General features: G+C 43.1%; 1 protein-coding gene across 1 annotated transcript in view; it reads right to left on the bottom strand.

Annotated features, from left to right (window-relative positions):
• The window catches only part of GRIN2A (glutamate ionotropic receptor NMDA type subunit 2A), a gene marked incomplete at both ends in the record, with an annotated part of 362,339 nt that overhangs the window by 15,345 nt on the left and 319,152 nt on the right, over nucleotides 1-27,842 (bottom strand). Inside the window, one exon of the mRNA XM_082671041.1 lies at nucleotides 23,581-23,768. Within this exon, the coding sequence (XP_082527167.1) occupies nucleotides 23,581-23,768 (188 nt within the window). The remainder of the gene's footprint in view (nucleotides 1-23,580; nucleotides 23,769-27,842) is intronic.

Raw genomic sequence — 27,842 nt, 5'->3', positions numbered from 1 at the left:
TCAAAAAAGCAAACAACCGAATCCAAAAATGGGCAGAAGACCTAAACAGACACTTCTCCAAAGAAGAGATACAGAGTGCCAACAAACACATGAAAGGATGCTTAACATCACTGATCATTAGAGAAATGCAAATCACAACTACAATGAGATATCACCTCACACCAGTCAGAATGGCCATCATCAAAAAATCTACAAACACTAAATGCTGGAGAGGGTGTGGAGAAAAGGAAACCCTCTTGCACTGTTGGTGGCAATGTAAATTGATACAGCCACTATGGAGAACAGTATGGAGGTAACTTAAAAAACTAAAAATAGAATTACCATATGACCCAGCAATCCCATTACTGGGCATATACCCTGAGGAAACCATCATTCAAAAAGAGTCATGTACCACAATGTTCATTGAAGCACTATTTACAATAGCCAGGACATGGGAGCAACCTAAGTGTCCATCGACAGACGAATGGATAAAGAAGATATGGCACATATATACAATGGAATATTACTCAGCCATAAAAAGAAACGAAATTGAATTATTTGTAGTGAGGTGGATGGATCTAGAGTCTGTCATACAGAGTGAAGCATCAGAAAGAGAAAAACAAATACCATATGCTAACACATATATATATATGGAATCTAAAAAAAAAAAAAGGTTCTGATGAACCTAGGGGCAGGACAGGAATAAAGACACAGACGTGGAATTGGACTCGAGGACATGGGGAGGGGGAAGGGTAAGCTGGGACGAAGTGAGAGAGTGGCATGGACATATATACACTACCAAATGTAAAATAGACAGCTAGTGGGAAGCAGCCGCATAGCACAGGGAGATCAGCTCGGTGCTTTGTGACCACCTAGAAGGGTGGGATAGGGAGGGTGGGAGGGAGACGCAAGAGGGAGGGGATATGGGGATATACGTACGCATATAGCTGATTCACTTTGTTATACAGCAGGAACTGACACAACACTGTAAAGCAATTATACTCCAATAAAGATGTAAAAAAAAAAAAAAAACCCTGTAGAGAAAATAAAGGAAATACTCGAAATGTTTGATTTTCTTTTGAAGTTAGTAATCGTAATTGTTGGTTTCACATTGCTCTCTGTTTTAGGTTTTGTAAAATCTGTGTATATTGCTTTTGGTCTGTTCTCACTCTTGAATGATTCGGCTGAACACAGAAATCTAAGTTGACAATTATTTTTCCTTGACATTTTGAAGATGTTATTAAGCGTCCTTCCGATCTGGACTGTAATTGTTGAGAAGTCAGCTCATAATCTATTTGTCATTACTTTCTATGCAATCTGTATTTTCTCTCTAATTGCTTTTGAGAATTTCATTTTGTCTTTGGTGTGGAATCTAGGTGTGAATGTTTTTATTCGTTCTGCTCTGGACTCAGTGTGATTCTTCAATCTGATGATTCATAACTTTAATTCTGCAAAAATTTCACCCATTGCTGCTTCAGCTCTTAACTCTCCCCATCTTACCTTCTTTTAAGTTAACAGACTTTATTTTTTAGAATAGCTTTATATTTAGAGAAAAACGGAGCAGAAAGTACAGAGTTCCCATACACTCCCTCTTTCCATTTCCTTTGTTTTCCCTTTTTAACATCGGGCATTGATGTGGCACATTTTTATAAGTTATGAACCAAATACATTATTATTAACTAAAGGGTACAGTTTACATTAGGGTTCAATCTTTGCTGTACAGTTCTGTCAATGCTTAATGTCATGTATCCACCATTACAGTATCATACAGAACAGTTTCAGCGCCCTAAACATCCCCTGGGCTCCAGCTGTTCATCCCTCCTCACCGCTCATTCCAACTCCTGGCAACCACTGATCTTTTAACCGTCTCTACAGTTTTACCTTTTCCAAACATCATATAGTTGGAACCATATAGTATGTAGCCTTTTCAGACAGGCTTCTTTCTCTTAACAAGATGCATTTAAGGCTCCTCTATATGTTTCCCTGGCTTCATAGGTTCTTTTTTTGTTTGTTTGTTTTTTATCTCTGAACCGTATTGCATTGCATGGATGTATAGTTTGTTTACCCATTCACTTATTGAAGGACATGTCGGTTGTTTCAAAGTCTGGGCAATTATGAACAAAGTTCTATAAACATTCATGTTCAGGTTTCTGTGTGGACATAAGTTTTCAACTCATCTGGTCAAGTACCTAGGGGCATTACTGCTGGATGGTATGGTAAGACTATGTCCAGCCTTGTAGGAACCTGCCAAACTGTCCTCCGAAGTGACTGCACCATTTTACATTCCCACCAGCAATGAATGAGGTTCCTGTCCATGTGACACATCCTCACCGGCATTGATTAGTGTGTCAGTGTTTTGGATTCTGACCATTCCAATAAGGTGTGTAGAGGTATCACATCGTTTTAATTTTCAGTTCCCTAATGACACATGATAATCCTATCTTTTCTTCTTCTGAAATTGTTTAAAATATTCTAGATCTTCTCATTGTATCTTCCAGGTTATTAACTTTGTTTTCATATTTTCCATTTCTTTATTGTTCCATCTGGCAGTTAGCTGATTGCCACAGATCTATTTTCCAGTTCATGAATTCCTTCATTAGTAATATTTGGCTTTATGTTTTAATTTTTAATCTATTTTAATTGTGACATTCATCTGGCTCTTTTAAAATTCTGCCTATTCTTTGTATGATAAAGTCCTACTCTTTTGTTATGACTTTTAAAACTTTGATACATTTAATAATTTCACACCTACATTCTTTCAGATTACTCTCAGCCCCACACCCCATCCCTGCCCCCTTAGTTCTTGGGATTCTGATTCTTCTGTTTGCTGTTCATGCTGACCTTCATGGTGGATTACTTTCTTGTGGTATTTGTAACCTTTGACTATGAGCTAATCTTCAGCAGAGCTGTTCTCCCCCTAAACCCCGTGGGACTCCCGAACATCCTGGGCTACATGTAGGCATGTCCCTACAGAGGCGTCCTGGGTTTGCTTCCGCCATGGTTCCAGGGCCCTTCAAAGTACCAGTTTTCATATAAAATAAATTTTACTGTAATTACTGCACCATTTAAGTAATATACACTTAGATCTCCATACTCATTTGGGTTTTAATTTCTCACTCAGCTTCAAATGGATGGCAAGCTCCTTGTACTTTCTTTGCTTTGATGGACAGTTTTTTCTAGTTTCCTTTTCATGGACTCATTGACAGTCTCAGATTTATGCAGTGGTATCATTTTCTACCCTCCTTGCACAGTTCAGGGTCCCCACGTGGATGTTAAAGCCCCAGGCTCCATCCCTATTGCCTGTATCCCTGTAGGCACCTCGGCTGAAACATACCATGAGAATATCCCATTCCCCTCTGTTTCTGACACCTAAGGATTTCTCTTTCTTTTGACCTTGGCTGTGCATTGTGGGTTTGTGTATGTGTATGTGTGTGTGTGTGTGTGAGCGCACACACCTTCAATTCTGCATTTTTATGCATTTGTAGCATCAAGGGGTCCCGTATTAGTCAGTTTTCCACTGTGCCACCACCCTTTGTACGAGTATAACTTTTGTAATAATGATTTTTTAAAAGCATGCATATTTACGGGAGAAAAAATAGGAAATGTATCCTCTTATAAATTCTTGACCCACAAGGAAGGGTGCTGGTTGACCCGTGGTGCAGGCAAAGAGGTGGGAAGGGATATCTTGATTTCAATTCCTTTCCTTCCAACAGCCTACAGTGCTTTCATATAGTCACAAATGTCCTGGGACACTCGGCAATATGACCTCACTCTCCACCCAACACCACAGTTGACTCGTCCAAATTCGCTGCCCACTCTGTGCTTCAAGATTTACATGATGGCTTCCTCCTCGCCCCAAAACACCGATGCCATCCCTCCCAAAATACTACATGCTGTTGACCTTCTCCCTCCCTTTGGAGTTTGTGAGGACTCAAAAATGGGTCTTTTCACCACATTTTGTCAAATTCCCAGCAAGTCTTCCCTTTGGTGTTGTCCCAAAGAGACCCAGGTTTGGATGCCTGTAACAGGGTCAGTCTCGGTAGAAGGAACATCATTTTGATTTCTTTCAGGATGTAAATATAAAGATTTTTCCTCTGCCCTTTGTGCAAACACCTCTGCACACCTCTGCACAAACACCCAGGCCCACGTCCGGAAAGGGAAGCAAACGCACGTTTCTCAACACCAGTTCCAACCTGTTCCAATCATTTTCCAGCCGTTCATTTCCTGCCTCGTGGCCTTTTCTACTAGTGCACTGAACTGTAGTTCAAATACCTTCTGATTTCATTTTTAATTTACTCAAGTATATTGTAATCTCCTGAGGGAGATCAGGGACCACGTTTTTTGACTTTGATATTTCTCATGGCCTGCAGCACATAGCAAGCATTGGATCCATATTTTCTGTTCCCGTTTCTTTCCTTATATCTCCAGGCTTAAATTGGGCAGCATTGTAAAAAAAAAAAAGGTCAGATATGTTGGGTGAGTTTTTCTGCCACATAAATAGAGGAGATAACAGAGCAAAAGGGAACTTGCAGTGGCTTGAGAGTGAAAGGCTGGGAAGTCTGCATGTCCTCAGCTAGGGAGAAGAAGCAAATGTCATTTTTTTCCAGGAAGCAGCCCTGTGCTGCTCTTTCCATGTCCGTTTCTCCCATTACAAAGAGGCCATGATCTTTGTCAATGTGATCTTGTGAAGTGGAGCCGGTAAATGGGAAAATTAAACGTCTTTCCTGAAGGAGACTGATTCTTGCTGGGAGGACAAAAGCTAAACGTGCTCCTGGGGGCAGAGGGAGCCTGCACAGCTTTGGGTCTGCAGCCAGGGCCATACTGTCTTTCTCTCTCCGGCAGACAGCATTATCTATCTACTCACAAGGTCGAAGCCATGGGTTTCATATTTGAAAAAAAAGAAGATTCAAATAGACATCATCCAGCAAATCACAGGAAAGAATGTTTGAGGTAGAAAACACTAGAATAAACTACAAAAGGGAGTACCCTTCCCTGAAGGGTTTAGGGAGTGTGGCGCATCATCCCGTAAGGTCTAGACAGTGACCGGAGGTGGAATTAGGGTCAGACCGCCTGCAATCAATTCGCCTTCGACACTCACTACCCATTTGATCTTGGTTCCGATACTCTGCTTCTCCATCCATCCACTCAACCATTCGTTTACCTATTTTTCTAGTCTTTTAGTTAACAAAGTTACATAAATTCTATTCTGCTTCAGGCACTATACTAGAGTTTTCACAGATTAACCCAGGCAGCCCTCATATCAACGTAATGTGGCTGGTGTCACTGTCCCACCCATTTTACAGATGAGGCACAGAGCGGTTAAGGAACTTGCTCAGTCTCTCTGAGCTCCAAGTCTAACATCTACCAAATGCAACACAACAGTATTTACCTATAGGAGTTTTGCTGGAATTAAGCAGGGCTGCATGCGTACATCGTACCTGGCACACCTTGATTACTCAGTATGTATCCCTGGAGAGATCTTTATTTCCTGCCTGAAGCCAGGGAACTGGTGGGTGGGGTGGATCACACACCCCTCCCTGAGCCCTTCCCGTCATGGAGTCTGTGATTCCAAGAATGCATATCCAGAGAGAAGGCTCAGCTCTCCAATAGGAACTTGCTACGTCCAAAGTCAGAGAAATCAGTTCCTTCTCTGCCCTCAGACTCGTCCTCTGCTTCCAGAGGGACTGCAGTTGTCTTTCAGATTAGATTTCATTCTAGTCTGTGAGGCTGTGTGAGTGCTAAGGGGATTGCTTCGGGAAAGGATTTTATAGCATGCAATGGACTAGCCTTCAGACTGCCTCAGCATTCCTCCCCCGAGGTCGGTTGTAAAAAGTCCATTTTGAACCTGTACCCCTTAGGTTTTGTCCAGGGCCTGAGAATTTGCTGAAATACATCTTCTAAAATCAGCCCACACATATACCCTTGCAGGCACACATCTACATTTTTTTTTTCTTGGTTTCTGGCCAAAGCCCCTGACCCTAGGCAGTGATGGTATGGAAAGGAACAGTGTGTGGTTTTGAGAAGCTGGGTTTGATGTTCTGTTTCATTCCCAGTCAAGGAAGCGAATGCTTTGGGGGTCTCTGAGGACCTCATTGGGTTGTGCCTTACTCCCTCACTCATTCATTCACTCATTCGTTCATCCATTGTAAAAAGAACATTACTAAAGCACTTAGTGTGAGATCGGCATCTCTGTATTTTCACAGAGATGAATAACACATAGTCTTTGGCCTCTATCAGCTCAGAGTCCTGCTGGAGAGACAGTCCTGCAAACCAGTAGTTACGGCAAAATGAGACGACTGAATTTGCATAGGGCTGGAGGTAGCAAGAAACATGGAATGTTTTGCCATCAGAGGATGGTTCAAAATTTGGGAGAAGAAAGGAGCCATCAAAGGAGAGGCCTGAAGGGCAGGAGCCAGATGGCAAAGGACTCAGCTTTTGTGCTAAAGGATCTGGGGTGTCCTGGGAACAGTAGAGCCATTGGATGAGACTAGCTGTATGCCTGGTAGACCCAAGATTCTTCACTTGCTGTCCATGTTTTTGCAGTCCTGGCCTGTAATTGGAAACCACGTGTAAGATTGGCTGTTACAAGACATGGAAGCAACCTAAATGTCCATCGACAGATGACTGGATAAAGAAGATGTGGTATATATATATATATATATATATATATATATACACACACACACACACACAATGGAATACTACTACTCAGCCATTGAAAAGAATGAAATAATGCCATTTGTAGCAACATGGATGGATCTAGAGATTGTCATACTTAGTGAAGTAAGTCAGACAGAGAAAGAGAAATATCGAATGATATCCTTTATATGCGGAATCTAAAAAGAAATGATACAAATGAACTTACTTACAAAACAGAAACAGACTCACAGACTTAGAGAACGAACTTATGGTTACCAGGAGGGAAGGTGGGGGGAAGGGATAGTTAGGGAGTTCGGGATCGACATGTACACACTGCTATATTTAAAACAGATAACCAACAAGGACCTACTGTATAGCATGGGGAACTCTGCTCAATATTATGTGGCAGCCTGGATGGGAGGGGAGTTTGGGGGAGAATGGATGCATGTGTATGTATGGCTGAGTCCCTCTGCTGTGCACCTGAAACTATCACAACATTGTTAATCGGCTATACTCTGATATAAAATAAAAAGTTAAAAAAAAAAAGATTGGCTGTTACAGGTGGGTGAGGAATGGCAAATTTGAACAATGGTGCTATAGTGTGCAAGAAGGTCACCAGTAAATTCTATCCCAGTGATACAGATCTGTCAGGGTCCTCCCCTGGTCTCAGAGGCAGGCAGTACAGGCAGACTAAACTCTCCTGCTCCCAGGCTTTGAAGTGACTGGGAGAAAGTCACCTGTAAGAAATTGCTGATGAGGATCCATTGTAAACTGTTATTAATATCACCACCACCCATAACAATTTACTCTGGATCTACCAGTTGCATGGTATCGTGCTGAAAACTTGGCAATGGCTATCTTTGGGGTCCAGCTCAGAGGTCTCCACCTCCAGGAAGTCTTCCCTGAATGCACAGGGATGTGAATATGAGACTATGTTTTCTCCTTCCATGACATCTTGGATATCTCCTCAATAGAGAACCTGTCACACTGGAATATAACTGCCACTTGCTTCTAAGTTCTCCCCATTGGGAGGTGAGTTTATTCAGGGTGGGGATCTTGTCTTATTCTTCCTGTATCCCCAGTCCCTGGCACAGGAATTGGCACATAGTAGGTGGTCCATAAAACTGTGTTGACTGTAGATGACACAAGTCTCCTCTCCTTGATCAGCTTGTGATCTACTGGTCCGAGGATCAGCAAGAGCTAGGGAGAGGAAGGAATCTGTGAAACCCCAGGCAAAGGGGTCAGGCATAGTTTCTGAAACACAGAAATCAAGGCTGACTCTTGGGGAAAGCAAGTTCTAATCAAAGATGCCAGTGATAGAGTCCAGTGGGCCCCCACAGAGATGCACCTTCCGTCTACAGCCTAAAGGCGTCAGGGGGATGTTGCTGCTGATCCCATTAGGGTTTGCTGTGAACACTGAGAGGGAAACTGACCCCGTTTCAATCCTGTTTCATGTCTTTCCCCAGGAACCGGCCACTTTGGGTTTCTGAGAAGCCCGAATGGAATTGGAATGGCAAAGGAACAACTTTCTTTGTAGAAAATATAGGGCACCCTCATCAACAGGCTTATGTTCTCAGTGAGAACAGATCCGGTCTCTGTGAGCTCTGAGCTGTGGTCCTGGGAGTGATGGTGGTTGGGGGCTGCAGCACTGAGACCAAGTCCTTTCCTTACCAGTTGCCCTGGAAGGAAGCTGCTGGTCAGAGCTGGGATGTAGTCTGTGGCTTTGGAACAGAGTGAGGTCAGCCAGACCTTCTGATCACTGACCTTGGGGGGCCTTGGCTTCGCTACCACACTCTAGATTAAAAGCCAGATGACCTTGGATCTGGAAATAATGGCATTCCATAGCCTAGGACCTCTGTATCCATGATCTCTAAATTGAACAATTTGCTAGAGAGAAAAAAGTACCTTTGGGGGGAGGAGAGGAATAGTACAAGATTCTGGACACAAATAGACTGAATTTGGAAGATAAATCTCCCTTATTTAAATGTCAGAATATTCCATTTCTGTATAATGCTGAGAAGTCACAAAACCAAAATAAAAATAGGGCTAGGCTTAAATGTACCCAGTTAGATGCAGACACGGGCTGTCTTTGCCATAAATGTTTTAGCACCACCTTCCAACTGAGGTCTCTGCTCTGCGGATGGAGCTCAAGTGTTGCAGAACTCACTGCTGCCTGTCGCCATCTGGCTGAGATTTCATAGGCCACCTGATCAGCCGTGCAAGTTGGTGTTGGGGAATTTTATGCACACAGGTCCCCAACCTGTGTCTCTCGAAGAAGAAAAAGGAAAAAGAGGAGAGAGGATTGGGCAACTCCATCAAGCATCAAACAACGTACATGGTCACAATTTTCCATTAGAGGGTGGAGTTGGCGAAATATAACTCTCTGGAGGAAGACTGCAGAAAAACGGCAAGAAGTCCAGGAAACCCTGTGTACCAAGCCCTTCTGGAGGCAGCTTCACACGCCTATAGACGGTCAAGTTGCTATAAATGTAAAGGAGTATGCATTTGCGAGCATAAATGGATTCATAGTAACTTTTTGACATTGCACATTTTCTCCATCAATAGTCCTCAAAATCTTATGACTCACTGTGTAAGAGTGTGAGGGCCTTTTAATATCACAGAAAGATCCTTGTGTTTTAAAAGGCTGTGAATGTAAGGAAAAAAAAGAAAAAGATAGCAATAATCCTACAACCCGTGCCAAGAAATATCTTCTTTCTTTCAGCAAGTAACATGACATCACCGCCTTTCAGTTCCTTTTTAACTGAAGTGCTACCAACAAGCTCTCTGAGACTGTAAAATCCTTAAGCAAAGCGATCACACCCACTGTCCATTTATCGGCATTTCCCAATGCCTAGGACGGTGCAGGGAGCTTAGTGGGCACTCAAGACTTGGTTGTGGCTTGAAGGAGAAAGCGAAGGAGAGAGTAAAAAGGAAAGAAGAGAGGAGAGAAAATGGAGGAGCAGAGAGGGAAGAAAGAGGAAAGAGAAGAACAGAAAGGGAGAAATGAAGCCCTTATAGGGAGGATCCCGTACCTGTTGTCAGAGCTATCCACAACTAAAGTAGAAGAAGACCCGGTTTCTCTTTCTGTGGAGCGTGGTGGGGTGACTTGGAGGGCTGGGCTGGGCCCTACGAGAGCTCGCCCATCCCATTGGATGACAGCCTCCTCTCCCTACTAATGGTGGTGGTGCTCCTCTGGCTTCCTCTCCTGTATCCCAAGTCTGAAGTACCAGACGGGGGTGAGCCCGTGGCCAGAGGTGCCTGGGAGAGTGTGTGGGGTAGGGGAGTAGTCAGGTTCAGATTCCAACGCAGGAGAGTGTTTGGGACAGACGTGACGATCCTCTCGTCCCATTCCGCTACGATGCAGCTGAAGTCAAGATAAAGAAGCTGGGAATGGAATCTGGGTCTTTCAGCTATTGGCTATGATCATACAACAACCAACCACACAGACCCTGAGGAACACACCGAGAATTCAGTTATACAAGCCTGCTTTACCTCTCTCACGGAAGGTAGAAACAGGGCACTCAGAAATTAAAGGAGGGGGGAGGGATAAATTAGGAGGCTGGGATTAACATAAACACACAACTATATATAAAATAGATAACCAACAAGGGCCTACTGTATAGCACAGGGAACTCTACTCAATATTCTGTAATGACCTGTATGGGAAAAGAAGCTGAAAAAGAATGGATATATGTATATGTATAACTGAACCACTTTGCTGTACACCTGAAACTAACACAACATTGTAAATCAACTATACCCCAATATAAAATAAAAATTAAATTAGAAAAATTAAAGAACAACAACAAAATAAATTAGGGGAGCCACATGCACTGCTGGTGGGAATGTAAATTGGTTGTACTTCTTCTGAAAATTAGAAGTATCTACTGAAGTGGAGTATATGTACATCCTATGGCCCAGCAGTTTCATTCCCTGGTGTATTCCCCAACAATTAAGTGCCTACATGCACCAAAAATATGTGCAAGTATGTTCAAAGAAGACAAAAATGAGAAATAACACAAATGTCTATCAATAGCAAGTGTATAAGTAACTTACAGTGTATTTGTACAATGGAATACCATGTAGTAATGAAAAAAACAGTAAGCTCTGATTAGTAATGCAGTAATATGGATCCAAGTCATAAAAGACACAAGTGAATATATGTTGTATGATTCCACCACTTATTTAAAGTTAAAAAGAAGGCAAAACCTACCCATGACCATGGAGGGCAGAATGGCAGTTACCTCTGGGAGCGATATTGGCTGTAAGAGGCCACGAAGGACCTTTCTGGGGTGCTGGTCATGTTCTAGGTCTCAATCTGGGTGGCAGTTACACAGATATACAAAAATTTACCTGGGCACTGAGATCTGTGCAATATAATGAATGTACAGTCAGCCCTCTGTATCCACGGGTTCTGTATCCCCGGATTCAACCAGCCACAAATTGAAAATTTTTCAGAAAAAAATTCCAAGAAGTTCCAAAAAGAAAAACTTTGATTTGCAGTGCAGCCGCAACTATTTACATAGCATTTACATTGTATTTACAACTATTAACATAGCATTTACATAGTATTAGGTATTAAAAGTAACCTAGAGATGATTTAAAGTATGTGGGAGAATGTGCATAAGTTATATGCAAATACTACTCCATTTATATAAGGGACTTGAACATCTGTGGATTTTGGTAACTGAGGGAACCAAAGGAACCAGTCCCCACTGATACCAAGGTTGACTGTATATTACAGTCCACAGAAGGGGGAAAAAAAAAAAAGAAGAGTGGCATAGTAGAGGTCTAAGGTGTTCTTCCACTTTGGGGGTCAAAAAAAGTGGAAGGAAGCTGACTTCCTAAACAGAAAATAAAAACCTCATTTTTAAAGAAATATGAACTTTTTTTAACAAAAATGTCTTAAAGGATGAAGGGGCATGAGCTATGTCAAATTCTTCCATATTATTGGAATTATTTAACAAGACATGTTTTACTTTTATAATTTAAGCCAGAGGTCAGCAATCTTTTTCTGTAAAGGGCTAATTAGTAAATATTTTCAGCTTTACGAGCCATATAGTGTCTGTCACAACTACTCAGCTCTGACCTTGCAGCTCGAAAGCAGCCATAAAAACACAAAGTGCATGAAAGGATGGGATGTGTTCCAATAAAACTTTATTTACAAAGACAGGCAATGGGCTAACGTGGGCCATAATTTGCAGGATCCTGATTTAAGCAATCAAAAATGGAAATAAAATGATTACAAAATAATATATATATGAACAAGAATAAATCCCAATTTAATCATTGTTATCATCTATGATATTTATTGGGTACCTACTGTTTGATGGGTATATACCAAGTATACTATTTAACTTGGTGAGATTGGTGCCATTACAATCCCCAATTGAAAGAGGAGGAAACTGGCCCTTAAAAAGGGTAAGTAGGGCTTCCCTGGTGGCACAGTGGTTGAGAGTCCGCCTGCCGATGCAGGGGACGCGGGTTCGTGCCCTGGTCCGGGAGGATCCCACATGCAGCAGAGCGGTTGGGCCCGTGACCCATGGCCGCTGAGCCTGTGAGTCCGGAGCCTGTGCTCCGCAACGGGAGAGGCCACAACAGTGAGAGGCCCGCATACCGCAAAAAGAAAAAAAAAGGGTAAGTAAATTTCCTAAGGTCATAGAACTGGTAAAGGTCAGTTCTTATATCTGAACCCAAAGCCTTTGTTCTTAACTGCATGCCAAGCTGCTACATCTATGATTTTTTTTGTGTGTGAAATGGTACCACCAAAGTTGTAATAAATTACCAGGATATACAAAATGTCCACTAAAATTTGTATGTAAAAATAGTTAAATGCCCCCAAAAGATGAAAAGACAACTCACTTTTTTCCCCCATTTTCACCAGTATTTGAAGGAATTCAAATTAAGGCAACATTGCACCTCCTAAAATATCAAAACAAATGGTAACACTCGATGCTGCTAGGTTATTGTAAAATTGGTCCATTGATTCATTATTAGAAGCACTTTTCAACGGAGACAAACCTTTGGGGCATTAATATGAGACTACAGAGTGAGGCTCCTAGAGATGTTTACAGCCATTAACGCTTCAAAATCTACATCTAAGAAATTGTTACAAATAAACAATTCAAAAGAGAAAAACAACGGGCAGAAAGATGTTCATTCCAGCATTATCTACATTAGGAAAAAATGAAGTGTTTAACGTTAGGAAAATAATGTAATGAATTATGGCTTAATAATGATTATGGTATTTTAGGCAAAAATTAAAATAACTGTGAGGACCAGATTATGTAACGCCATGCAAAAATGTTTAAAATATACTGGTAAATGAAAACAGTAGAACACAAAAGTGTATATAACCAATAATTATACTTATTTAAAGAAATGTGTCTGTAAGTAACAAGGTTCAGAAGGTAATATATAAATTGAAAACGATTATGTTAAGGTAGTAGGTTGGGGTGATTTTATGTGTATATTATATTGCCTTTCCAAATTAAAGTGTTCAAAAAAACGTAGACTGGGACTTCCCTGGGGGCACAGTGTTTAAGAATCCGCCTGCCAATGCAGGGGACACGGATTCGATCCCTGGTCCGAGAAGATCGCACATGCCTCAGAGCAACTAAGCCTGTGCACCACAACTACCGAGCCTGCGTGCCACAACTACTGAAGCCCACGCCCCTAGAGCCTGTGCTCTGAAACAAGAGAAGCCACTGCAATGAGAAGCCCGCGCACCACAAGGAAGAGTAGCACCTGCTGGCCGCAACTAGAGAAAGCCTGCATGCAGCAACAAAGATCCAACGCAGCCAAAAATAAATAAATTTATTTAAAAAAATGTAGACCGAGAGGGATTTGAGGTCATTGCTTATCCATCCCATAAATCCTACATAAGGGTCTGTGACATCAGTGTTTGACTTATCAGCAAACCATTCATTATGTTTTATTTCACCTTTGATGGTTCTCTCAACATTTGACTTTCCCTGGTTTGACTGATTCACTGCTTGTCAGGCAGGAATATGGCACCGCTGACCTTGTTCTAATCCTGGTGTCAGATTGATAATAAACACTGCAACTCTGGATCCCAAGAGACCTATCGGGAAATTCACTGTGAACTTACACAGATGAAAACCCTCAGAGCTTTAACAGAGAGGGAGAGTCAATGGCTCTCCAGGATATTTATGGATTTTATCTGTTTCTTCAGTAAGTGCCGTTCCATTATTATTCCAAATATGTCTCTAGCTAAAATTAGGAGGGAGATAAACAAGTCTAATTTCTATGGTACCATCTGGTCACAGGCCAGTGAAGGAGCAGTTAAGTCCTTTATTGCTACTCTATGCTTAGGATTGACACATTTCTTCCTTTGAAAACATTTTATTTCCGAATGAGTAGTTTGCCCTGGACTTCGTTTTTAGGTCATAGGAGGCTCAAAGTGACTTAGTTGCTGGGCATCAAAATGTTCATTTTAATCATCACCGCCTTTGGGTATATATCATCAAAGCTGCTATTTTGTGTATAAATGAGGTTTGGGTGCATGTAAAAGTCACCCACATAGAGTGGGAGCATTAATGAAATCCATAGGAAAAAATTAGACTCAGTCAACTCATCAGTGATGGTTTCCGGCCACATGTCCCTGGTGGTTTCCAATGAGACCACATCTGCATGTGTAAGGAATCAGGACAACCATCCAATCCAAACCTGGTTCCAGATCTAATTTAATCAATAGAAACACTGGCTCATTTTCTGCCCAAATGTGGGTCTTTCAGTCTTGCCTGCTTTTTTTTTTTTTTTTAATGCTGTTATTATGGTCAATACATGACAACGAAATCTTTGGAAGCAACAAACACTTTCATGTCTATTTTGTTCCTTTCTGAATGAGAAACATTCAAGCCTATTTGACTACTTCTGTTAACGGTCTAACCCAGTATCTCCTATGTTCCTTTTTGTGGTCAGCGTGCAGGCTGACACAGCTCCACACCATTTCTTCCTTGGGTTTTCACAATCACCAAGGTCTCTGGATATGGAAACTCAAGTAGGAGACCTGAGAGAAGGAGGATGAATAAAACACAGGGCCAACATCCAACTTCATAGACTCCAAATGGGTGGGGTCTATTGGCCACTGACATTGATATCCAGTACCTGCTAATCAGAGGCTTCTAAATGCTAAATACTGTTATTCTAAAGAGTGGTTCTTAAGTCTATCGTGTATTGGAATCACCCAGAGGAGATGTAAAAATGCCCTGTGGGGTGAAAAATTAGGTATCTGTACTTCCAACAGGCTCCCCAAGTGAGTCTGATGAACACAGAAGTGCCAAAAGCATCTTTGTAAGTAAGGTGACTGTGAAGGCAACAGAGCAAAAGCCTTTAAGCATTTTTATGTCCCACCACCTGGAGCTTGGAAGCTGCTCAGTTATTCTTTGTTGATGAATGTCTAGAGGGAGAACGAATGAATGAATGAGCAAATGTGTGAATAAATTGGGGGGCTTTGTCTATGGTCCCTGGCCTTTGCTAACTTGATTACAAAGTCTGTGATTTACAGAGTAGACTTGCTCAGCCCAAACTGTGATTTCCAGCTTTGAAGTCTCAATTTGATTAAAATACGTTTAGCAAGGAACGACAACTTTCTGAAATGCTGGGGATTATGCAGCTCCGAGGACCTCTGTGGGGAGCAAGAAATACCAGCAAGACGGTCCTTGTGAACCTGGAGAGGCTGCTCTGCAAGCCTGTATTGGGGCCAAACATCTGACTCCTCTTAATTACATCCTGTCCCTGTTTCATTCCTTCTCATCTCTTGCTTCTGGGTCCTGAGTTTTCCCCAAACTGCCAGGGTTGAATGATCTCAAAAATTAGGCTGAGTCTTTTCCCATGGTGCCAGTGCCTGGGGCATGGACAAGTCTCCTTCTCCGTGGAAAGATGGAAAAAACATAGGTCACTTTCTCTCCCACCCTCAATCCCTGTCGCCAAGTTATTTTGCCCAGTATCACCTAAAGGCGAACCATGCTGTTCCTTCAGTGAAAGAGGAAGGAACAGAGGCTGGATGCTGACCCACCTGTGTTTAAATCACAGCTTTGCCCCTTCCCAGGTGGTAACGCCTGCCTTATGAGATGTCTGGGAGGGTTACGGCAGATAAAGGAGAAGCCATACAGCATAATGGTTCAAACGAAGGCCCTGGAGCCTGCTTGCCCAGGTCAGACTGGCCACATACTAGCTTGACACGTTACTTAACCTTCCTGTGACTCAGTTTCCTCAACCTGTAGACAGCGAGTTGTAATCATAACTCAGGTCACTGAATCACCGTGAGGACTGTATGAAATTAATACATATAAAGACAGATTATTTTATGACCCATAGTTATCCCTCTGTGTTACCTGTCATTATAAACGTCCATAAAAATAACATAACAATGATAATGGTAGCTTTGAATGACTTCCATTTAGAGTCATGGAAAACTGTCTCTTCCCCCTCCAAGTAAGTTCCCAGATTCTCGGCACCTCCTCTCCCACACATCCCCCATCCTTATTTTGGTGTTTATCTCTTAAAATGGTCCGAGGCTACTGGTTGACATAGGGTGTTGCTGAGTCATCTGAGGACACAGGGGCCTATGTCATGAAGAATTGAGGGCAGGGGAGGCCAGCAGGAGACAGATTAGACTTCTCCGAGGCAGGAGTGAGTCAGCCGGGGGTATGTGCCCAGCTCCACCAAGGAGCCGAGAAGGGGTAGCGGACGGCTGCCAGCTTGTTCAGTGTCATCTTCAATATGGCTAATGGCTCAGATGAACAAACCAGCCTGCTCTAGATGCCCAGGCTGAATACTGCCTGACTAGTCCCAGCACACTGCTCTCTCTGGTCTCTCCTCTCCCCATCCTGCCTTTCTTTGCCCTCTCATCTCTCCTTTTCCTCCTCCTCTTTTTCCCTATCTCTTCCTCTGTCCTTCGTTTTGGACCATTCTTTTCTCCTTTATCCCTTTATCATTTTATTCCTGCTCTTCTTTCCTTTCTTCCCCTCGTATTCCCTGTCCCTCTTTCCTACCTGCCTCTTTCTTCCTTTTTCCATCTAAATCTTTTCCCTTCCCTCGGAAGAACCTACAATTTCACGTCTTCTCTGCCTTTCTTGTCTTTCTCCCGACAGTCTACGACCAGGGTCATCATACTTTTTCTATAAAGGGCTAGATAGTAAATATTTGGGGCTCTGCAGGTCCTATAGCTTCTGTTGCAACAACTCAACTCTGCCATGGTAGTGAAAGCAGCCACAGACAATACCTGAATGAACAGATGTGGCTGTGTTTCAATAAAGCTTCACTTTCAAAAACAGGCAGTGGCTGGATTGGAGACGTGGTCATAGTTTGCCAAACCCTAAGGAAAACACTCCTTCTCTCATTCACCTCCTTGATTACAAACCACAAACTCACCAACGATTTACGATCCACTCTGGTTCTAAAAGCCAGGGAATATCTAATCTTGCTGATTATCTCTCCCAGAAAAATTGCGTTAAAAAGAAAAAGTAAAACAGAGATATTTGCCTACTATAGCACACAAATTAGACAACAGAAGAACTTGCCTGTCTCATAGTGAATATGGGGGTCAGAGGTTTGGGAAGATTGTCAGACTGAACAGTGATTTAGTGATTACCTCTTTGGGTCTCTTCCCTAGAGACACCTGATGTCCTTCCCAAAGAAGAAAACATCCCCTTCATCAGAGAAGATATTTAATTAATGAAATAAGCCCCCCCAAAGTATATCTGTGGTGTTTTCAAATCCATTCATTCATTTATTCATTCATCCACGGAGTTTTATTTGAGCACCTACTATGTGCGAAGCTCAGGAACGAGTCCTAGGGGAAACGAAAGGGCAACAAGAATGGACGTGAAAGAGTGTGCCCTCCAGGGACTGACAGTGCAGGGCACGGCAGGGGACAGGGGACGTGGAGAGGACAGCAAGGAGTAGGCGTCTAGTGTGTGCCAAGCACCGGCCTAGTTTCTTTATGTTTGTTCTCACACTCAATCCTTAAACAACTCCAATTTAAAGATGAGGAACCTGGCACTCAGAGAAATAGATTGGCCATGTAGCTAGGAAGTTGCAGAACCTTCCATTGCACCCCTTTTATGTGTTGGTTTGCTAAATGCCACAAGAATGCTGTAAGCATGGAGCTAAAGGAGTTTATAGTTTATAAGCATATCTAGAGCTGTAGTCTTTAAGGAAATGGAGGAGTACATGGGCTGAAGGATGGGTCAGATATCAGAGTAGGAAATGGGTTCAGGAGAAGATGTAAGAAGGGACTCCATTTTTAAAGGGGGTTGCATGGAAAAATCCACGCTTACCTAAAAAAAATTCCAAATGGTGGAATTTCAAATACTGTAGGCAGCCGAGCAGGGAAAATATTTAGGAGTGAAGTGGCCTTCAGTGATTTCCTCAACCCACATGCCATACCTTTCCTAAGCCAGCCCTAAGAAGACGGGCTGCAAAAGCCACGCAGAGATGTGCCCATCCTCAGAGTGGAAGCGTGGGTGCCTCACCACCCAGGCTGCAGGGGTGTCGAGCTCTCCCTGAGACTCGGATGTTGGCCCAAAATATTAAGCTGGGAAGCTGGATGAGGACAGTGCTGAGGATGTTAGCAACCCATCCAGTGGCTCAGAGCAATTTATGAGAATCCTAATTAGATACACAAAGAACTTCTGCAATCGCACAAACACCCTCGACTCTGGCTGGCAGCACGGGGTCTCTCACCATCAAAAGCCATCCTGCGAGCTTCAGTGGAAGAGCCTCCGACAAATAAAGGAATCAGGAACACTAACACTGACCCACCCGGAAGCCGGGAGGGGGATTCTCCACTGACTACCCCCCCCCAGCACTCCCCCACTCCAAGACCTGTGAGCATCTTACCCTGGCGTGGTGCTTTCCAAAGCTCTGGAGTCTATCGCTGCAAGGTTCCTTATTGACACAAGAGCAGAGGGTGTGGTTCTTTCTGATGTTATCAATTTGAATGAGTCTTTAAGGCGATTGCTTGCAAAGTTGCAGTACAAAAGGGACAAAGGGAACCCAATGCACCTATCCAACTGAAATGATATAGATGGAATCTTGAAAACATTTCATATATGATATTTCTCATATATGCCCAAGTATGACATAATTGGGGTCACTAGCTAGTTTTAAAACTGGGAGGGTCCCAGCAAAATAGGTTGAGTTGGTTATCCTAGAATACAATATGAATACAAGAGATACATGTGTCATATCTTTCAAATATTTACATATGATATCTATCATATATACCTAAACATAAGTGCAATGGAATACACCATATAAATAATTTATAGAAGTATATGATAGGGCTTCCCTGGTGGCACAGTGGTTAAGAATCCACCTTCCAATGCAAGGGACACGGCTTTGATCCCTGGTCCGGGAAGACCCCACATGCCCCAGAGCAACTAAGCCCGTGCGCCACAACTACTGAGCCTGTGTGCCACAATTACTGAAGCCCGTGCGCCTAGAGCCCGTGCTCCACAGCAAGAGAAGCCACCACAATGAGAAGCCGGTGCACCGCCACGAAGAGTAGCCCCCGCTCGCCGCAACTAGCGAAAGCTTCTGCGCAGCAACGAAAACCCAATGCAGCCAAAAATAAATAAATTTTAAAAAACGATGGTTTCCTTCTATTTTCTCAGCATCGCTTGCTTCTGAATAATATTATTATATCATCTTGTTCTCCCTGATATCTTTTGGCTGGCCTCTATACATCGAAAGTGCTTTAACCTCTATGATCTTCCTTCTGACTCTTCAAATCCCAGAATCACATAAAAAAATTACGAAATCCATGAGATTGCTGGGGCCTAAGAGATCTCCTGTTCAACCTCCCCTTTGAAACCAGAAATGCCATTTTTTTTAGGTCCCAGACTTACTCATTCTTTATGTTCTCACTCAGCTGTCAGCTTTTAGGTGCCAGGGTGATAACAGGGACCCACCAGTTACTTGCTGGTCGCAGGATAAGTTAATGAACGCGGCTTTGTGAACTCTGGCCTATTCTTATTTTTGTCTAGATCTTACTTGTTTTCTTTATGACTTATTCTGTCTTTTCATTCTTCCATTTAAAAAAAAGCTGATCTATCTCATATTTCTCCTTGAGCATTCTCTCACCTACCCAAGATACCAAAGAGTACATATAGGTATGTATATATATAAACACATATATAGTATATATGGACTCATAGATATATATGCATTATTACAAATATGTTCATACTTTGAGATTAGATATTTTAGTTTCATACATTGGCAACCAACTGGACTGTAAGCTCCTTGAAAGAAAGAAGGAAAAGACCATGAGATCGCCTTCTTGGAACGTCAGTGCCTGAGAATGTGTGTTTCTCAGTAAATGCTGGGTATTGATGATCAATGCTGAAAAGTACCTTTGAGTGTCCCCATGGTGCACTCCACTGTTCCAGAAAGAACACGACAGTTAGACAGGAAAAGGAAGGAAAGTCTTACTGGGACCCTGTGCGTCTCTTAAGGGAGATCAGTAGCCTGTTTCCTAGGGAAATGCCTGGCAGGCTTCACATAGGAGGTTTCACAATAACCAAACACTCCATTCAAAGGTTATACTTACACAGCTCATTAGGAAAATTTTTTATACTTTTGACACTCATTAGACTTGTAATCGTCCACGGAAGCTACTCTATAACAAGAGATAAACACTCCATTCCAGAGGATGAATAATAATTGGGGACCGCTCAGCACTGTGCTCTTTCCAGGTCTAATTTCAAAGCATAATTAATCCTGCTGAAGCTGCCTGAGATAAGTGAAATATTTACGCAGATGTGTTAATTCATGTATTTACTCCTAGAGAGATATTCAGAACTGGACACGCTTTCCGAGAAGATTATCTTAAGACGCCCCCTGGAGCAACATCATTTTCTCTCCAATGTCTTTGCCCCCAGGCGGTCTCTAAAGATGAAGCTGTGAAGACACATTTTCCAGCCCAGAGAGTCTGACCAGAAAAGCCACGAGTCGGGACAGAAAATATCTCCAAGAATTTGGATGCTGTGCTCGTACAAAGAACACACCTCTGGCTTTCTGGCTTATCTGGCTACTTTTTATTTTTTTTAATTTGCCACAAAGAGGACATTTTCTGTTCAGCACCGCATTTCCATGATGCTAACTTGACCTTATTATCAAAACCACGACGCTAACCGGGCTGTGCTGAATGCTGGATTTGTGGATGGACAACAACGACGAGGAGGGGGAGGGGAAGCAGGGTGATGATGGCGTTGATGGCGCTGGGGGTGACGATGGCAACAGCTAGCATTGATTGAACCATTTCTATTTCCAGGTGGCTGTACTTAGCTAGCTCTTTACATAGAACCTCTCATTTTGGCTTCATGACAACCTTATCAGGTAAATATTTCTGCATTTAGTTGAAGATGAGTAAACTGAGGCTAAGAAAAATTACCCCTTTCACAGAAGCATTTGTAAATGGGACAATAGATATTGTTCACACATACACAATTACTTTTTCCTAAAGTATCTATATATCTCAAGCATCTGATTAGCCAACTTTGATAGACATCCTAGAGAACTGAATGAAACAAGAGTCTTACATGATCGACCCCGTCCAGAGTAAGGCCCCTTAAGTAGAGACTGCCACTTACTCACTAGGGGACTCACAAGCCCGCTGAGCTGAAGTTTCCTCCTCTGTAAAATGAGTATAAGCAATATTTAACTTCATAAAGTTGTTAACGAATATTAAATTAAAGAACACATGTAATGCATCCGGTATGGTGATTGGCATATTCTATTCCCCAAATATGTTGCTATTTCATAATAGATGCTGCAAGAGTGACAGCAGTGGTAGGTAGGAGTAGAGTTAGAACTGACTTATTTGACAGCTACCCATCATATTTAAAAGTTTCCTGTCAAATGAAATGCATCCTGACACCAACCATTCATCCATGCATGTATTTATCCATTCAGTCCTTCATTGACCAGTCACCTGTCATGCTCAAGATTTTGTAGTGTTTACTGCTGGAAACAAGACTCTCGTTTACCGAGAACCGCACCCCACGTGGAGGTGCTTAGTCAAGCACTGTGGTGGAGGGGTGCTTCACTCCTCTCTGTGTCCACAGGCCTTGTCATCTAACTCCCAAACTCCTCCACACAAGGCAGAGTATACCTCCAGAGTATACTTTGGGCTTGACCATAGAACTTACTTTGGACAGAAGGGTGTTAGCCGACGTGGATCTGACAAAGCAGAGACTTGAAATGTGCACGTGCAGGTAGGTGTTTTTTCCTTTGCCTTCATCATAGCCAAGGGAAGAGCTTTTCCCAGGTAGGTGCTGCCCCTTCAGCCTGAGACCCAGAATAAACATAGGTGGAACAGAGACCACAGAGATGACCCATAGTCTTGCGGCATCAGGGGAGCCACCACGGCCTGAGGCAGAGCTTTTCCACTCAATCTGTGCTCCCACGAGCAAAATACATGCTATTGTCGTGTACTTCCAAGATTTCACAGCAACAGCTGAGGAACACAGCCACAAATCACTATGACACAGCAGAGAACACGGCTCTTGATCTGAGGAAGGTACAAATGCCCTATAGGGAATTCAAAGAATCAGATGCTTTCGTTTGGGAGAGAAATATAAGGCACACTTAGATTTCTTGATGGCACTGTGAGAATCCGGGGTTTAATTCTGGGAGTAGAGACTGTAAGGCATTATGCACTTTGCTCAAATTCACACCAGCCACAGCACTAACCTCTGCCCCTTTCAATACCGTATTTGGCCACGGTGGTTGCCAGACTGTCCTCTACCAGCTCTAGACAGGCGTAGCCTGTCCTGGCACCATCTCTGAATACAGCTTCCACCGTTCTTGAAGGCAGCTTCTGCCCGATGCCCTGAGCTTTTGTTGCCTACTCACACTTACTCAAGTTTTAAGGGTTCACCTGCCATCTCTGCTGCCTTTGCTTTTCCTGTCTCAGTTTTGGGAAGTCCAAGGGTAACTAGCATGCCATGTGAGCCATGAGAGGATTCTAAAACCCATGCTAGCGAACAATGGGCTGCGGTGAGATCACCAGCTATGAGTACAGAAGTACCATCATCCCATTAGACTGTAAGCCCCGTGAGGGTGGAAACAGCCTTTTTTTGCACGATAGGCAGCCGAGAGGTGGACTGTAGAGGAAAACCATGGGATTTCTGCTCACTGTTCCCTTTATAGAGATTGGCTCGCCTTCATTCCTCCATAGGATAATAGTTGGAGCTGTTGTGTTAGTACAACGTAACCCCACCCCTTATTCACTCCTGATGGGTCCAAGAAAGAGTGCTTGACCCAAAATGCATCAGGAATCCTTCCTCTGGAATTTGAAATTTAGAATTTGGCAAATAGAGATTGGGACTTATTGTAGCCTTGTTACATAATGTCACTGCTCTAGAGCAGAGTTTTTTTAACCCTGATACTATTAACGTTTGGGGTCAGATTAATTCTGTGTTTTGAGATGTGGGGGCCTGTCCTGGGCATTGTAGCATGTTTGCCAGCATCCCTCACCCCTGGCCTCTACCCACGGATGCCGGTATCAAATAGCCTCCCTGTCATGACAATCAAAAATATCTCCAAACACAGCCAAATATCCCCTGGGGGGCAAAATCCCTGCCCCGCACTGAGAGCCACTGCTCTATAGAGAGGACCTATGAATTCCTGCTGTTGAGGCCCCAGGACTGTCCTGGTTCCTGTTTTTTCCTCTGAACCTATTTGCTCAACTCTTTCTTAAATTCACTGAGATAGACACTTCTGCATCCTTAAAATAAACTCCTTTTAATTTACTGAGTTGTCTGTAATTGGTTTCCATTACGAGAGTCGTGGTATCATGTGATCAGCACTCAATAAATACTTTTGGTGAGCAAACTCACCACCCAAAGATCTACTGGAAAGCCAGTTAGAAAACAGAGTGTGAGGGTCTCAAGTCCCTCAGAAATAGGGGGTCAACCAAGGTCTTACCATCACCCACAAACTGGAGCAGGGCCAGGTCAATCTGCCTCTTCCAACGGGAGCCTTTCTGGAGGGCAATTCCATAACCAGTGGTGGCAAAGATGTACCCACTTCCGATGGTCACCAGCTTGCAGCCTTCGTCCCTCCCAGCCTTATAATTCAAGACCGCAGCATCATAGATGAAAGCGTCCAGTTTCCTGCAATGACAAGAAACCAGGGAGTCACGGGGAAGGCGAGGTACCGTCTCAGGGCCCAGCTCCTAAGGCCTGATCCAGCATCACATACTTTCTTTCACATGGGAGATGATGATTCATGACGGCTCCATCCCATCAGCATAAAAGGATCTATTTTTAATGAGGAGATAAAAGCCAGAACCTTTTCTCTCAAAGTTTCAAGAGGCAGTTAAATAAAGACGTGAAGAATCCTTATGCCCAAGTGAGTAAACAGTCAAATATGCTGGTTTGCAAGTGTTTGCCCTTAGCACTCCCAACAGGGAAGAGCAGTGGCCTATTTAGAAAGGTTTGCATTAGAACAAAATAAACCATTAAGGGACAGGAGAATCAGATGGTTTCGTGCAGGAAGGGGAGAGAGACTAAATAGGAATGATGTCTCTTCCTGCCCTAAGAAACATGTTTATGAAACATGTTTCATTTATATTATAAAAATTATTACATAATAAATTTTAGAAACCCAAATAATGCAGAAAATATTAAGAATACAATTAAAATTAAAATTGCCTATAATTCCATAACTCAGAGGCAACCTCTGTTAATAAATTTGTGAACAACTTTCCAAAGTTTATATGCATGTGTGTATACACACACCTCATATACACACACACACAAACACACATACACACTCCTTTTAAAACAGGGGTTGGTAACTTTTTCTATAAAGGCAAGATAATAAATCGTTTAGGCTTGGTCTCTGGTGCAACTACTCAGCTTTCTGTTGTAGCATGAAGCTGAACTGTGTTTCCTCAAAATTCGTATGTTGAAGTCCTAACCCCCCAGTACCTCCAAATATGACCTTATTTGGAGATGGGGTCATTGCAGATGTAATTAGTTAAGATGAGGTCATATGGAGCAGGGTGGGCTCCTAATCCAATATGACCGATGTCCTTATAAAAAGGGGAAATTTGGACACAGACGTGCACACAGGGAGAACACCAGGTGAAGGTTGGAGTTATGCTGCCACAAGCCCCGGAACTACCAGAAGCCAGGAGAGAGGCCCGGACAGATCCTTCCCAAGTGCCTTCAGAGGCAGCACAGCCCTGCTGACACCTTGATCTCCGCGTTTCAGCCTCCAGAAGTTTGAGACAAAAAATTCCTATCGTTTAAGCTTCTCAGCTTGTAATGCTTTGTTATGACAGCCCTAGGAAATTAACACACAGCATGAGAGCAGCCAGCGACAATGCATAAATGAAGGAATTCAACTCGGTTCCAATAAAAGGTTATTTGCAAAACACAGGTTGGCCCATGGGACATAGTTTGCCAACCCTGTTTCAACTCTCCAAATATAATTACACCACGCAAACCATTTCACCAATGGCTTTCTTTTCTCATTTAACCCCACACATAGTGAATGTATTTCTATGTCAGTGTACAGCACTCTTTTTAATTTTTTGGTACATTTATTTTTATTGAGGTATACCTTATATGGAATAAAGCACTAGATAAATTTTTACATATGTGTACATCCTTGAAATCACCATGCAGACTGAAGTAGAGAACATCACTATCACCTCAGAAGTCCTGTTTACCCCTCCCAGTCAGCACCCTCCAAAAGGCAAGCACCCAGTAATCCCCTCAAAGGCACGGCTGTGTCTAATTCATGACCTACATCCTTATTGGTGGGCATGTATGTTGTTTCCAATTTTTAAAGTTATTTAACAAGGCTGAAATGATCAACCTTGAATACAGGGGATGGATATCTCAACTCTAATGTAGGTAGGAAAACTAAATGGGAGAGTTCTCAACTTCCTGACACTTCCTCAACTTTACTGCCCTTCACTCCCTAACAAGAAGACATACAACAGTGAAGCAAAAATAAAATAAAATAAAATAAAATAAAAGTGGCAGGAAGAGGATGTCAAACGCTGCATCCTTCCAAAGACAGCTGCTGAAGGACTCCCTATGGGAAGAAAACTATTTGGAAGGTTTACAGCTGTGTTCTTCACTTTAATTTTTTGCTTCTGTAATGGTTAGAGATGGGGCAAGACTACAAGGCTTGTCTCACCAACAGAAAGACTCTGAAGCTTTCACCTCAGGGCTGTAGGGCTGGAGGCTTAGCTTTATACTCTGAGAGTATTAAAAGGGGATCAGATCATCCAAGTGGAAGAGGGGGAAAAACTGGGCATTGTCAACAGAAATGGCAAACAGAGCTGTCGAACCAAGAGGAAACACCCTTTTTGGACAGCCAGCCATGCTGAGACCCATGCAAATACAGGTTGGGGGGCTTTTAAAGGTTGGTTTATGTTATGATGGCAGTACGGCGTGTGACAGGAGCGGCGGGGGAGCAGGTGGAAGGGATCTGAGTTCTAGTCTACATTTACGTCTATGATGATGCCACCTCGGAAAGTCACTTCCTTCTTTTGCACTGCTGGTTTCTCATCTGTGAGATGAGGTTGTCATTGCGGTCCTTTTGAACTGTGGCATCCTACGGTTCTGCAAGCCAAGAGTCACCTTCTGTCAATCTCAAGAGGGAAAGTGAGACTCTGGATAACGTGTGTACCCTGAGGACTTCAGGACAAATGGACAACATGTGTACTCTTAATGAAGTTGGGGTGCTTGCCACCTCAATACTTCATGTTGCCATGGAGATGGCGAGAACCGGGGTTTTAGTAACACTTTCTAAGATTCCTGCAACTCTCTTCTCTCAATTCCTCAAAAACCAAACAAATACACACACAGGTGCGTTTAGGTACATTCAAATGTTAAGGCCACCTGTGGGTATTCATGGGGTGAAAGCCCTCCCCATCCTGTTAACCCACCACACACTGATGCATTTCTGCAATGGAAATCTAAAACTGTGCCTGGCATTCATACGAGAGCTGTCCAACAGCAGTTTAAACTCATATTTTACGGACAGGCACAGATTTCTGCAAATCATTACCATATTCCATGACAGATCTTCAGCTGAGCAAGAAACAGCCGGATGAGCCCAAAGAAAAAGGGAAGTTTTCTCGGAAAACAAAGTTTGCAAATGCAAGATGCCATCAAGTCAGAGCGAGGACAGCTGCAAAAGACAGTTAAAGCAACCACACGCTGGCTTGTCTGGGTGGCTGGCGGCCACGCTCTTAGAGCGGTCTGGCCAGGGAGACTCTCTGTGGTCTCAGGGCCACGTCAGGACCAAAGTGAGGACAACACATGAAGGAAACCACAGGGCCATGTGGACTGTGACTTCTGTCCCTCATTGATGATTCTAGAGAGCTGGGGTCTAAATGCAATGGCCACAGATACCTGCATGTTTAAAAACATCCTGGGGCTTACACAGTCCTCTGATAGACAAGGCCATTGTTTGCACAATGCTTCACAAAAGTGCACAGCGTTTTACATACATCGTCCCACCGGGGCCTCACAAATGCCCAGTAGGGAAATTTATTATTATTATTTTCTCCTATGTTGTCTATGAGCAGGTGAGGTTCTGAGAGGCTAAGGCAGCCTGAAGCTCATCGGCAGTATTTCCGAACTCTGAACACAAACCCTCTACGGCAGGATTGTCTAGGAGGACTTTCTACGATGATGGAAATATTGAGCACTTAACGTGTGATTAGTGCAACTGAGAACCTGAGTTTTAAATTTTATTTCATTTCATTAATTTAGATTCTGGTGTAAATGGCCGCACGTGGCCGGCAGCTACTGAAGTGGCCGGCACGGTGGCTCCCGGTGGGCGGGGGAGGTGGAGGGAGCGAGGGCCCTGGGCTCTCCTTGCTCCGACTCAAAGACCTGTGCCTTTGATCTCTTTCCCACTGAAGGAAAAATGTTCCCATTGTTGAAAAGAAAAGATGTAAAACGCACTGACATCCTCAAGAGTGGGCTTTGTGTTCAAAGACTTGGAACAAGGCACCTGTATTTCTGAGCTTCATTCTTCTCGCTGCAAAGTGGAGCAGACGTTACCTGCCCTTCGAGGGCTGTTGGGAGTAAAGCGATGTTATATAAGGAGATGTGTGCGCAGTGCCCGGCACATAACAAATGCTCAAGACACACAGATGTGTGCAATTGAATTCAGATTTCACAGCAAAGGAGCTTACAACTTTTATGCATTCTGTG

The sequence above is a fragment of the Grampus griseus genome, assembly GCF_964374135.1.
Source record: "Grampus griseus genome assembly, chromosome: 14".
Classification (NCBI taxonomy): Eukaryota; Metazoa; Chordata; class Mammalia; order Artiodactyla; family Delphinidae; genus Grampus; species Grampus griseus.
The sequence above is the reverse complement of the archived record's forward strand: the minus strand, read 5'-3'. Positions and strand labels throughout refer to the sequence as shown.